General features: G+C 37.8%; 1 protein-coding gene across 4 annotated transcripts in view; it reads right to left on the bottom strand.

Annotated features, from left to right (window-relative positions):
* The window catches only part of LOC132145454 (alpha-catulin-like), a 70179-nt gene that overhangs the window by 33131 nt on the left and 21928 nt on the right, over positions 1-15120 (bottom strand). For 3 of the 4 annotated variants that reach the window (XM_059556502.1, XM_059556501.1, XM_059556500.1), the window contains one exon: positions 2131-2320. In XM_059556502.1, coding sequence (XP_059412485.1) covers positions 2131-2164 — 34 coding nt within the window. In that variant the 5' untranslated portion in view covers positions 2165-2320. Of the gene's footprint in view, positions 1-2130; positions 2321-4618; positions 4799-15120 lie in introns of those variants that run through there. The other variant, XM_059556503.1, reaches the window with a different exon arrangement.

Raw genomic sequence — 15120 nt, 5'->3', positions numbered from 1 at the left:
CAACACTGTCTGGTGTAGAACTCACATAAAGATGAAACAATGTAATACACGCATTGTCCTTTATATATATATATATATATATATATATATATATATATATATATATACATATATATATATATATATATATACTACTCAGTCACACAGACAGCATCAATCCCCTCAGAGAAAGACGAATGCTGCAGCGAGCTCTGCCTCCAAGGACGAAGAAACCCCAGCACGGGTTTTCAAGCCTCGAGACTGAGCTCTAGATCTAGTGAACACGGGTGGAGATAGGACGAGCCGTCTCCAACCCGTTCACCAGATCATGTGCGATTCCCGCTATCGCGGTCGCCGCCGTGCATCAGCCCCAGCCCCAGCGCGACCGCAACCGCAAGATCGCATGCACGGATACACTCCTCATAGTGTGCCCGACAAGAGAGCATGCCGCAGCAGCGAGCTGTCTCAGAGGGCGAAAAAACCACAGCGCTGGCTTTTTTTTCCAAGCCCCGCTGGTTTCCAAGCCTCGAGAACGAGCTCTAGATCTAGTAAACACGGGTGGAGATAGGACGAGCCGTCTCCAACCCGTTCACCAGATCATGTGCGATTCCCGCCATCGCGGTCGCCGCCGTGCATCAGCCCCAGCGCGACCGCAACTGCAAGATCGCATACACGGACACACTCCTCGGAGCGTGCCCGGCGAGAGCGGAGCGCTTAACTGCGAGAAAAGCACAATCAGCCCTTTTCATCTTTTTTTTTTTTTTTTTCGAGAGCCGACTGCGCGAGCTCCACTCCTCATAAATGCTGCTTATTATAATATTAGGAATAATATGCGTGTGTAACTGGTGCTTGTGTGACTGGTGCTTGAACAACTGGCGAGCTCATCGACGCCTTTCCATATCAATCTCCTCTGAGAAAGACAGGCAGTGCGTCGCGCCCTCTCATCGGGGAGAAAGTACCGCAAACGCGGGCTTCCGAACCCCCGAGAGCGGGCGCCGGATCTGGTGGCTAAGAAAGAAGATAGGGACTTGAAAAGACCCGTCTTACATTCCTTCCAGCAGATCCGAAAGCGAATCCCGCGAGCACAACCACCGCTCCGTTTTTTCCTTGACAAAAGCGGGGCTGGCACCGCGAGAAATGCCAGTGAAAGCTCTCTCCTCAAAGAAAGCCTTCTGAGAGTGAAGCAAAGGCTCGCATCGCAGCCGTCAACTCCCTCGAGAGCTGACACTGCGCACTTCACTCTCAAGCAGACAACACACGAGCTGCGTGTGTCCCTCCCTTTTTTTTTTTTTTTGGCAGGGAAAACACACAGCCTGAACGCTGCCTGCTCTTGCCCAAAACTTCTCTTGATTGAAGCTTTGACAATGGAGTTTATCAGTGGACAAACGACACTAAATAAGACTCACAAACAGATGACAGATGACAGTGACTGACACACACACACAGAGTGCTTGCTGAAGACACAAGGCTGACTTCCGGCTTTGCCGCTCATGCTTTATCACCCGCCTATGACGTCACGCCCTTCCTTTGGACTGATTATACACATTATTCAGAGACGTCACGCTGGACGCATTTCCCCAATCGTTCTCGACGCAGCTCGAGTTCCTGAAGAGGAACTATCAGTTTCCACAAAAATATTAAATAGCAACTGTTCTCAACATTTCTGAAGGATCATGTGACGGTTTAAGTAATGGCTGCTGAAATGGCTTCTTTTTGACATTAGTGTATATAAAATGAAACACTAGTTTTAATAATATTATGATCTAATGTTTCTTGAAGATAGGAAGATTTGACCTCAAATGTTGTATGTATGATATCATGTTTACCGTTCTAAATAAAAAATGTAAGAATCATTAGAAATTGTATTATATCCTGTTAAATGTCTCTGAATTTCATTCAATTTTATTTATACTTCCTTAAATCCAATTTGAAATGCAATTCCTGTATGCTACATCAATTCAATTCAATTTGAAAGGAATTTCAAATCAATTTTGCATGGTGTACAACCTTGCCAGGCAGCCCTGAGCTTGTTGACAAGTTCCACAATGTTTAACCCAGCTGTCCATTTCCTGTTCCTCGTTGCCTGGCAACTCTAACCATTTAAACTGCTTATGTGTCATAGCTCTTCCAGTAGAGTAGTGTCAGACTAACCTGCTCTCCGGGCCTCAAAGCAAGCCAGTCCCATCTCGTCCTTCAAGTCTTCATTCTCTGCTGCAATGGCTTCACCCACGGCCACGAAGCGGCCAACTGCAACACTGACCGCCTGCCCCACTCTCTGGACGGCCCGTAAGGTCTTCTCCGTCTTCTTGAGCTTGTCTTTGTGATTGATCAGTGTGGTAATCTAGAAAGAGAAAAGAAAGCAAAATAATTTTTAATATATGGTACATATTTCAACACAAAAGAAAATAAGAAGTTTTTGCATTGAATCTTTGAAAGAAGTCTCTAATGCTCACCAAAGCTTAATTTGTTTGATCAAAAATACTGTGAAATATATAAATACAATTTAAAATATGTTTTTTTTATTATAAAGTATTTTAAAAGCTAGAGTTCTTGCTGAAAAATGTCCTAAGAAAAACAATTTGCTGACCCCCGATTTTTCAATGGTGGTGTAAAATGCCTGTAAAATGGAGAATGAAGAGGATAACAGAGTACAAGAATTAAAGTGAGTATCCTCTTCATCAACATATGTTTAATGTCACTTGCTCTCACACTTTCAGATACAATCACAGCTATGGTCTTCTGTCTGTGTCAGGATTGACTTCATCAATCATTTACTCTGAGCCCTTTACAATTTCCGCTCTCAAGAGCTGAGATCCCTCACCTCCTGCTGATGGGTAATGGCAGGTGGCCTGCTAAAGGAAACGTTTAATTGGAGTACAACAGCAGGGAGCATCAACACAAGTGCCTGAGAATAATACACTAAAACAGGCCACATGGAGCAAACAGGAGCCTACATGTGCTACTGCCAACCAGTCAACAACAATATGACAAGTAAAAAAAAACCTTCATTGATAAGAATCCTTTTAGAGGAGGCATGCAAATAAGGTCCTTCCTAATATTTCACATTTTAGCTTAGAATTGCACATAATCAGCGACAGATTTCTCCTGCTCTGTACATTTCAGTATGGATAGTGAATGATGAATGAATCTCGTTCGCTTCATATTTACATTCCTCACGAGTGAGCCATCTGGGGTTTGATGTTTGCCATCATCCATCTATCTTTCCTGAATTCACTTAAAGGGGCCATTTCCCAGCTAAAAGAGAACTTTCTCAGAACTTTGGCAAGGATCTCAAGAAATGTTTAAGTCTTAAAGATGCAAAAACAGCCTGTTTAATTCTTATGGTCAAAGATATAGATGAAAATAAATGGTCATGAAAACTAACTTGCGACAAGAAATTTTGACAACATATGGACTTCAGGGAAAGTGATAAAATAGTACACGTGTAAAAACTGTGGAGACTGTTATAATTTGTCATTCGGGGGGAGTTCTTTGAATCATTCCCATGCAGTCTTATGTTGACACCCACATACAGAAGGAGAGAGTGATAAATCGAGGGGGATGTGTTTCTACGTCATCCTGTGGTCCAGCACTCGCTCTGTGTCTGACACATCTCCCTGAAGATGGCTGTAATCAGATGCTCGGGTGAGAGATAAAGGGCCCTGTCCCTGCCTCACCGCTCCTCCGACCAATATTAGACAGCTATGAGTCGTCCTGCCAACAAAACGAGGGTCATCCATGAGTCATAGATGGAGAAAAATGAAACATTCCCCGAGGAGGGAAAAAAATCCAGTTGGAGGATAAGGGTGTGAGGGGGCAGTGAACAATGAAGGGTTGAATGGTTCAATGCTGACATTACGTCAACAGTTCTGGAAAAGCACCACGTATAATGTTTACTCAGAGTTCAAGATGCTTATCTTCGGCTCAGGCAGTATGATGGTATATGTTGTGCAATGGGGAAAAAAAAAGGAGAAAAAAGATACTGCTGTATTGTTAATATCATGGTATATTAGGTGTGCAAAAAAATTTTTTTTTTAAATTGCATACACTATTTAATCATTCGTGGTCGTTACATTTTTAAAATGTTTTGCTGCATTTATTTGATCAAAAATAACAATAAAATCTATCATGTTAAAGAAAATGTTGATTTTATTCTAGTTTAAAATGTATCTTATGTGATGGCAAAGCTACATTTTCAGCATCATACTGCAGTCATTAGTGTCACATGATCCTTCTGAAATCTTTCTAATATGATGATTTGCTGCTCAAGAAATATTTCTTATTATTATCAATCTTAAAAACATTGTTTTCCGGGATTCTTTGATTAAGAAAAGAACAAAAGAACAACATTTTGTTTCTTTATTAAATGCATTTACTGTTACTTTTGAATTTAATGCATCCTTGCTGAATAAAAATATAATTTTTTTTTTTTTACTTTTGAACTATACAGCATATAGATCACAATATAAAATCAATCATACCGCCTACATATTTGGTCATACCCTTAATTCTGCTGATGGAAATGTTGGCAGGCGACTGTAGTGTGAGTAAATGAGTGAGGCAGTGTTTAAAGCAGTGTGTGAATGTGTGTATGAATCCAGCATGGCCTCAGTAAAGGTAATGTTGTGGTGACACTCACATGTCCTTCAGCAGTGGCAGTGCTCCAGAGAGAGACACTGACCCAAAAGCGGCTCCAGTCTTACTCATTGAAGTCGGACCACCACAGAAACATGAGAAAGGTCTTAAGATCTATGCACACAAACTGTTTAAAGCATTGGCACACGTGTCTCTGAGTGAGTAGCATAGGCTGAGTGAAAGTGAGAAAGCACCGTGTGTATTTTTATGTGTCCAAGGGAGAGGGTGGTGGCACTCATAACTTCCTGTTGCTGGATTAGCACATGGCCCACTCTGGCTATGTCAACAAAAAAAGAGACTGCATAAAAAAACACATTGATTCAACACAGCAATCGCTTCTGTCTAAACGCTGCTGGCAGGTGCCAAAGCCCAGAGGGCTATTTTTATCTTGTTCAAAAGATAAAGCTCAAAACTCGCTTGTTGAAATACTTTTCTAAGCTTGAACGAGTTTGCTGAACAAACACTGTATGACTTTTGGTTTGTTCAAATAAAGCGAAGTCTTCTCTCAACTGCCTTATTCAATGCGTGCTTATAACTTGCACAATGTGCTAAACAAATCCAAAACAGGAAGGCTGTGAATCAATTCAGTGTGATTTTTACCTTACAACTATGTCAAGCCAGCTGAAATAATGCTAGAATACATTTTATCAACAATAAATACATCATCAAAGGCATGTCTCTCGATTGCTCCAACAAATAAATATATTTCTCTAAGGGTCAGTATTTGACTACAGATCAAGCTATTGAACAAAAGCTGGAAGTGCCTGCATGAATCTCCCTTGGTTCCTGTTAGATTTGGTTTGAAAGAGACAGAAAAGTAAAGAGATGTCTCAAAATTAGGCTTTATATTGATTTGTAAGAGTGAGTGCTCACAAAAAAATTGCAATGTGACCATCTTTTTATGTCTGGGCTGTAATAAAAGAACAATATAGGCTATTTGCCGGGCTAACTAATCGGTTGATATTATCTACACTAGCTAAAAATCTGAACTTCAGCATAGATTATAAATGTCCAGTTTATTGATACTTTATATAATCTTTATACATAAACTAGACTTTTAAGACTATTGGTTAAAAATTATTCTATTTTGCATTACAAATCATATTATCTGCATAACTTGAGGGACCAGTTTTCTTTTCTTTTTTTAAATACACAGACTTTAATTTTGTTTTCATGCACAAAATGCACTTAGCCTATTTCATTTGTAACCTAGAAATAGTGCAGGAACTTACATTTTTCTTATTCATTTTATATCATAATGTTACAATAAATTAAAAAAAGATCTTTCCTGATCCTGTTCCCTTTCCATTCGCTTCCTATCTCTACTCAACTCAACTGTCCAATACAGGCTTAAAATGCCACAAATTTCAGATTTCAAAATACATATTTTTGGACTCCTTGGACCTTGAGCCCCATTACATCAGCCATCATCCACATTGCTTTCTAGATAATGGCATTGAGAAGCCCATTTCCATAAACTATTACTGTGGAGACAAAAAGCAGCACCATTATGAAAGGAGACATGAAGGACAATCAGAATGTATTTATATTGACATCAGATGCATATGACAGCTGTTCTCAAACACCCTTTACATCGATCACATTTCATTTTTTTACAGAGACAATTCCATTTTCTGCTGGATGTTCGCTAGCTAATGTTCCATACGCATCTTATCACTCTCATAGAACATATCACTCAAGAAAGACATCTTGAGCAAAACAAGATTTTGTTACTATGAAAAGCATTCATGTTGATAAGTACAGCAAGATGAATAAAAAACAGCCCTGATAATTCACTGCAAAACATAGATTGTAGGTATATGCCAAACAGTGGCAGATGGATTGTTGGCTCAACAAGCTTTATATTAAATTACTTTTTGCAGTTTTGACAATAAAACAAACATAAAGTGCATTCAACGTTCAATAATAGCGATTTTTTATAAAAATGTTTAAAGAAATCAAATGTTTTACTGGTTTAGTCTTGCATGCCTGTTTGTGTCTGTCATTCTAACAGCACTAAAATATGAATGGTGATGAATACTGTTTGAATAACCGACTGAAATAAGATATCGCAATGGCATGACATGCCACAATGTTATTGCACTTTGACACAAATTAAGCAATTCTGCAGCCAAAAAAGCATTTCCTGGAAAAAAACTAAATCCATTCCACTTTTATCAGTCTTTTAGAGTGAAAGATGAAAGAGATCATTTTAATTTCAAGAGCTGTACCTGTGGAGAATGAAAGCTCCATCACACACTTTTTCAATCTCACGCTGGGATAAAGGACAGAAAGAAGATAAAAGATGAAAGTGGTAAAAAAAAGGATGATTTAAAAAAATTAAGAAAGTGATCACATAAGTTGGTGTTCTCTGAAAGCATCTATGTGACTCTTTAATCAAGTACAAGGATATATTTTTACCAAAAACACGTCATGACAATATAAAAACATTTGTCTGACATTGTATGAGGAATTAAGTCATTATCATCCATTATCTTCTTGATGCATCCCAAAGATGGTCTCCAAGTTAAAAGACTACTGAATCATTTCTAATATAAAATTATTTAAAGATACCTTCTAGAGTTCAATTCAAATCTATTAAATCCTTCTGGTTAATTATCAAGTTTTCCATTTCTACCAACAACATTATTATTGTTCAAAAAGCAGCACTGATATATAATCATGTTTTTAGAAATTTCATCATAACTCCTTGGGTTCTCTGGTTAAAATCGAATAAGACAGAAACAGAGATAATTAAGACCTGGGAGTAAAACAGGTAGCAAGTGCCAGGTCTGAATAGGAAACTGACACATTGGCAGTTAACTTATTTAATGTGATTGAAACTGGACTGGATGAGCACATCTTACAGTATAAAGCAGGTATAATGTGATAAACGCTTTGGGAACATACCCAGACTCAATGCGCTGACTCAATGCAAGCAGCACTGCTGCTGTTGGTTATTGCTGTTGTTGTAGATTATTGCTGCTGCTGCTGCAAATCAAGTACAGGAACCTGCTACTGCCAATACATATGCACATACAGTGCTGTGAGTATTTAAGACATACTGCTGCTGCACAAATAGCATATATAATGACCCATAGCAGATCTATACAGGTGGAGCTGGGGAAGGTGGAGGGTTTCAGAGATACCCACGCCATCTAGAGTTTCATGACAGAACTTGACATTTATACTACACACCTGCTAGGATTGCACACTTTAGGGAAATTTGTAATTGAAATATAATTTTTGTACTACTATTTTTTTATTTTCAAAAATACGTATTAATTATTAAAATACATACTTATAATTATTATAATATTTTATATTTATAGTAATAACAATTATTATTAAATAAAATATTAAACTAAGAAATATTGCAACTGTAATTGCAATGTAAAAGAAAAATAATCACCACAACATGAGCTGCTTGCGTGTAAATAAACAGTGCTGCACTTCTCTCAGAAATGGATCGCATTTATATCTTTTTCATTAAATCGCAGCCTTTGAAATAGTAACACTGTGTAGGCTAATTATATTTTTTTCTGTTAGATTCACATTACTACTATCAGTCTATACTGCAAGTCAATTATGCTTCCACCATCTTTAATTGTTAAAATGACCTCAGGGATCCCTGTACAATAACATACAACATAGGCCCACCTAAGGAATTGTTTTGCTGTTCTTATACATACACTCTTCATTGTGATTAGAGCAAAGACTCCACCTAAATCAAACCAAAGGGGCTTGTGATAAGGTATAAATGGCCAACAATGTACAAAGACTCACTGATCTATTCCTGTACACTCATTACGGTGCAATGTTTGGCTAAAAGCCAAATGTGAAGCCAGACTACATGTGCACTGTACATCACAGTGACTGAACTTTCTATATAAACAAAAAGCTAATGAGAAAAGGGTGTCTTTTCTACCTTGGCATGAAAGAACAAGCATACCAGATATAGTGGGATATGTTCAGGCTCCAAATGAAGGCTGCAGACCACCACATTTGTTTTGCATGCATTCCTGGTGTTTTATCCCTTAAACACGCCTGAAAGGTTATATGATGGTGTTCTTGTTATTATTAGATTAGGTGGAACCATAAATTCCCAGGCTTGGAAATTCGCTCATCATGTGCAAGACATCAAGACCATGAAAATGTATGTGCAGATACAGCATATCTATGAACTTAAGAGCCATTCAAGTTCACAGAGTAGAAATGAATCATATTTTTCTTTTAAACCTTCCGGTCATGTGGTGAGATTCTGAGATTAATACAGTTCCAACTCTATCACAGACATGTATTATTTGAAAAATCAGCACAATGAGCAAAGTTCTCTTTTTTCTGTGTTTGCAGACTACGTCTGAGCTGATATGACAGGAAAGTGTGGTCTCCTGTACCTGCGAACTCAATGCAGCAGACATTCAGGACTGCTTTTCACTGTGATTTACCGCAGATGTGCCTTAGCAGAGGGAGGAATGGCTAGATGGGGGGGGGGGGGGGGGGGGGGTTGGGGTTAGAAGAAGTACATACAGTGCTGTTGGAATGCTGGGCTAATAATATCTAGTGATTGGTGCGCTTTGTGCCCTGCCAAGAGTCACTGGCTGCACAACGGTATGGATGTCAAACTGCTCTGCCATTTAATCACTCTTTATATGGTCAGAATTTAACTCTATTTTACCCACACTTGCTCTGCATTAATGGCGTCTGTTAAAACACGATGTATGGTTTCAGAGTGGCACAACCTAAAATAAAGGTGCATCTCAATAAATTAGAATGTCGTGGAAAAGTTCATTTATTTCAGTAATTCAACTCAAATTGCGAAACTAGATTTCAATGGATTTTCAATAAATTCAATGCACACAGTCTGAAGTAGTTTAAGACTTTGGTTCTTTTAATTGTGATAATTTTGGCTCACATAAAAAAAACACTAATCTCAACTAATTAAAATACTTCATAAGACCAATAAAAAAAGAAAAACATTTTAGTGAATTGTTGGACTTCTGGAAAGTATGTTCATTTACTGTTCATGTAGGTAATACTTGGTCATGTACTCAATACCTTTTGCTTTAATTACTTCCTCAATTCAACGTGGCATGGAGGTGATCAGTTTGTGGCACTGCTGAGGTGGTATGGAAGCCCAGGTTTCTTTGACAGCTCATCTGCATTGTTTGGTCTCTTGTTTCTAATTTTCCTCTTGACAATACCCCATAGATTCTCTATGGGGTTCTGGTCTGGTGAGTTTGCTGGCCAGTCAAGCACACCAAAAACATGATAATTTAACCAACTTTTGGTGCTTTTGGCAGTGTGGGCAGGTGACAAATCCTGCTGGAAAATGAAATCACCATCTTCAAAAAGCTGGTCAGCAGAAGGAAGCAAGTGCTCCAAGATTTCTTGGTAAACTGGTGCAGTGACTTTGGTTTTCAGAAAACACAATGGACCAACAGCAGCAGATGACATTGCACCCCAAATCATCACAGACTGTGGAAACTTAACACTGGACTTTAAGAAACTTGGGCTATGAGCTTCTCCACCATTTCTCCAGACTCTAGGACCTTGGTTTCAAAATGAAATACAAAACTTGCGCTCATCTGAAAAGAGGACTTTGGACGATTAGGCAACAGTCCAGTTCTTCTCCTTTGCCCAGGTAAGACGCCTCTGACGTTGTCTGTGGTTCAGCAAATTCCTTGACACGTCTGTGTGTGGTGGCTCTTGATGCCTTGACCCCAGCCTCAGTCCATTCCTGTGAAGTTCACTCAAATTCTTGAATCGATTTTGCTTGACAATCCTCACAAGGTTGCGGTTCTCTCGGTTGGTTGTGCATCTTTTTCTTCCACACTTTTTCCATCCTCTCAACTTACTGTTAACATGCTTGGATACAGCACTCTGTGAACAGCCAGCTTCTTTGTACACCAAAGTATACCAGTACACCAAACACAGGACACAAAAGGGACTTGAAGGGATGTGCTTGTGGGTACAAAGGTGTTACATCAAGCTTGTGACCTCAGCTGCTCTTCACTTTCCAGACAATGCATATTTGGAACCAGCCACTTTTGTATTTGCAGCCTAGATCCTTGAAGACAGCAATCACAACACATCTGAGAGTAAAGCAAAATATTTTATAATATAGGGAGTTATACAGGGCAGGATTTGATTATATGTTTCGGGTTTTGACTGGACATACTAGACTGATATTATAAGAACATGAAGTCAAAAATATACATATTTACTTCTTAACACGTTCCTGGTCTTATTGTGAACACTACATATTGGTGCATATTATTCAAAAGAAACAAAAATAAATAAATAAATGTGTTAGGTTTTAAAAGTATTAAATGTAACATTTTAATTTTTTTCTGGCATGAGGTCACAGTTATTTATTATACTGACAACCCTAGTTTTTAACAGTAAGGAATAAAAACAAATCAAATGATTCAAATCAAATGATTTTAAATACTCTTAACAATGAGCAGGGGAAAAAAGATAGTATGCTGTCAACTTACTGCTATAAACATATTTAATTAATATCCCTAAAATTATGTCTATTAGTTCAGTCATTAGAACAGTTGCAAGATAAAAACTTCTAAATAATGAAAATAAAATAAAAAATAATATAAAAACATTTTTATAGATTTAATATTTTTTATTTTGCCTGACACAGTATAAAACATAATATTAAATTTATAATATTCTTTATATTTATGTATGAAAATATAAAGCCAACTTTAGCAATATTGTAAAAAGGTGGTCCCTTGCAAAGAATCATATTTAATATAAAAACCACTTTTCACAAATCAATGTCTTACATATTCTGCACATTTTTCTCTTTGAATATCATGTTTCATTTTCATAAACATCACATTACAAAGGTAAAATGTATTGTAAATATCATGTCAATTCTGCTATTATTTTTCCCACCAATGCAGCATCTGTTACAGCAGCTATCAAAAGCATGCACTATTTTCATGCAGCATCTATCAAAAGCATGCACTAATAAAAAAATGCACAATAAGATCAAGGGCATTAAGAAATTTCTCTTTCACAAGTGAGGTGAACACATTCTTAAAAAGGTCTGCTATAGTTCAAATATATAGTCATCTGAAATTCATGTGTCCCAGGGCAGACTGATAAAAAGCTTCCAGATCTCTTTGCAGTACATGTTCTTCTCACTGCTCTACGCTCATTCAGCGGATTCAGTGGAGCACAATACAGCCCTTTCATTCTGCAGCTCTGATGTAAGCGTGATTACCGACTCGAGAGGAAGGGGGGAGCTGGCAACGTGACCGCTCATTGAAACTTCTCTCACAAATACCAAAAGCACACAGCCACTCTGACCTTGTCATTACTGTAAGAGTAGATCATTAAATAGAGGGCAAAGGTAAGGTACATTAAGGTGGAGAGAGCAAAGAACAAGCATCCTGAGGTACACTGTGGATTTGCAGCGATGGCCAAACACTCCACAGCAATCTTAAGGGTTAGAGCTGTAAGGGTTTCGATCCTCAAGATCAATTCTTTAGCATCAAAATGGTAAAAGTGATTTTTCATTTTGTAATGCTGTTTTTGCCCTTTTTTGGCAGAGAAGCACTTCCGAAGTGGAATGCTGGTGTCTTTACACAGACTGTTTAATGCTGCTCAGAGGTGACATAAATGCATTTTTACAGCAATCACAACCTGTATACTTTGACACTAGGGGTGAGGTGGGTATGGAAGTCTGTATCTGCCACTATAAAACTAAATAAAAAAAGGTAATTATGACTTTTTTCTCACAATTCTGACTTTTTTTCAGAATTGTGTGCTATAAACTAGCAATTGGAAGTTATGAAGTCAGAATTTCAAAACATAAACTCCCAATTCTGAGAAATGAAGTCAGAATTGTGTGCTATAAAATCGCATTTGGGAGATAATAAGTGTTATTAAATATTAAGTTATTTAGAATTGAGATATAAAGTCACAATTCTGAGATCATCAACACAGTCTTTTTTTCAGCTCTGAACTGGACTTTATAACTTGCAATTGCAAGATTGTATCTCAGAATTCTGAGAAAAATATTCAGTCAGAATTGTGGGTAACACTTTAGAATAAGGTTCCATAATGTTAGTTAACTACTTTAGTTAACAGGAACTAAGCAAGAACAGTCCTTCTACAGCATTTATTAATTGTAGTTCATGTTAATTTCAACATTTACTAGTGAATTATTAAAATCAAATCAAAAGTTGTGCTCGTTAACATTAGTTTAATGCACTGTGAATTAGCATGAACTAACAATGAATCAACCTGTCCTCCAACCAATACGCTCATATAGGTCGTTTGTCCAAATCCCTGAAATATGACCCATAAGAGCGTATCCTACAATTGCGCCCCTATCGGCAAAACGTCGTTTTCATATTAATGTTTTGTATTCTTTTATTTGCACTCTGGTTTGTGTTTCGTGTAGCTCGGTTGGAAGATTATTGCGTTATACCTTGATATGTAATCATGCTATCATGGGTTCGATCCCAGGGAACGGATATGCACGAAAATGTATATGCTCAATAAATCGTAATTTAGCATGATTTCTGTGAGGGTTAGGTTTAGGGGTGGGGTTAGGTGTGGTCATTCGAACGAATAAGAATAAGTAAAATATGTAGGAAATACTGTGAGATCGGTGTAAAAAGCCCAAACATTGCATTTAAATAAACGTGCGTTTTGATTGGTAATGACGTGATACGTCATTTCATGACGACAGACGCAACGCGATACTGTCATTATTTTTTTATTTTATTTTTAACTTTAAAACATAAATATAGGTCGTAATAAGGTGCTTGCACAAACAACCTATATGGTCGTTTTTTGTTGGAGGACAGGCTCCAATGAATAACTGTATTTTCATTAACTAACATTAAGAAAGATTAATAAATACATTAATAAATGTATTGTTAATTGTTTGTTCATGTTATTAAAAACATAGCTCCAACCAGGGCTCCAAACTGCGACTAAAACGGTCGCATTTGCGACCATAAATATTAAAATGCAAGTGAAGTTTTTGCTGAGGTCGCCACTGGCGACTAGGCCTATGTATTTACATGTTATCTCTTAAAAAATTGCATGTAATGCCTTTTTTCCTGATTGTTTTGCATTCACATCTTTTGTTATGTTCGCGCATTGAGAGAATGTGCATCGAAGTTTTAGTGGGAAAAAGAGTTTTAAACAGTCCTCATCTGCCGCGCAGCAGCGCTGACACACACCTGATAAACGCGCGCGAGAGAGAAATGATGGAGACTTGAAGAGAAAGTGCAGAAAAACAGTGTCTATTTCGTTCATAACTTGAACAAACTACAACAGGTAAAGCTGTCATCTGTGTGGATATTGGCAATATTGTTAACAGTTCTCGTTTATAATCATAAGGCTTCTTCTTAACAAGATCTTAGTCCATGCTGTGTTCTGTTAATGCATGAACTTCATTATTTGAAGTGCACTTGCCGTCCAGTAATCGCAAAAAGCTTTGTGATTTGTTACTTTTTAATTTACAAAGTATCAGCTTTAAAATTATTCCAAATTCATAACAAAATTCAAACAATAAATACAGTTTTGGTGCTCTTTAAGGGTCCGTTCACATTTCGCGCCTAAAAACGCGTGGAAATTGCTAGGCACGCCGCTTTCTGATTTTTTTCCAAAAGGCTTCGGGCTCTTGCGCTCCTGAGGCGTCTGCCGTTGCTAAGCAACCATGACCTGCTCTCTCCATGAAGACGCTTAAAATACAGCACTAAAAATAGCTTGCAGTAGCTCTGTTACTAAATTTATTTAAAAATGGCTATCCATATATAGCTATGATCAGCTGTTCCTTCATCTTGGCTGAGCTTTCAACGTTGGTACTGGAAAGGATGAAGCTGATTGGTTGGTACTTGACACATGACCTGCGGTGCGCTTGCGGGATTCTGAAAAGTTGAGATGTTTTTAACTCGATGCTTCCATTATGAGCACGCACGCATAACGCGCACCTACATCTGAAATAACGAACTTGAGCGCGCAAAAGACGGGACATGTGAATGGCCCCTAATGCGGCAGGCGCGATCGCGAGTAGTGCCTCAGTTCAAGCAGCACGTGAACCTATCATACCTTGCTCTTTACTACTAGAGTACATAATGAACATGAATTAACATCAAAAGGTAGGCTATTTTATAAGAGATTCTACAGTACAACACTTTCAAACTGCGGAAAACGTGTAAAACTTGTAAACATTGCAACGTAATATTAACCTCAGTAACCTTTCGGTGTCCATAAGCTCATCAGTCAGCTAGAAAAATAACTATAAAGAGGAGTATTTTGCTATATTTATGAGCTATTGAATTTTAATATTTTTACTTAACCTGTTGTCTACATGATTCAACTCCTCCTATAAAATTTAATTTTACTAATTAAGAAAAACAGACTGAAAGTGTGAAAGACATGCACTCTTAAAAATAAAGAAGCTTAAAAGGTTCTTCACAGAACAATTTTGGTTCCACAAAGAACCATTCAGTCAAAGGCTCT

This window comes from Carassius carassius, chromosome 8 (genome assembly GCF_963082965.1).
Source record: "Carassius carassius chromosome 8, fCarCar2.1, whole genome shotgun sequence".
NCBI classification, from domain to species: domain Eukaryota; kingdom Metazoa; phylum Chordata; class Actinopteri; order Cypriniformes; family Cyprinidae; genus Carassius; species Carassius carassius.
This window is presented reverse-complemented; position numbering and strand designations above follow the sequence as displayed.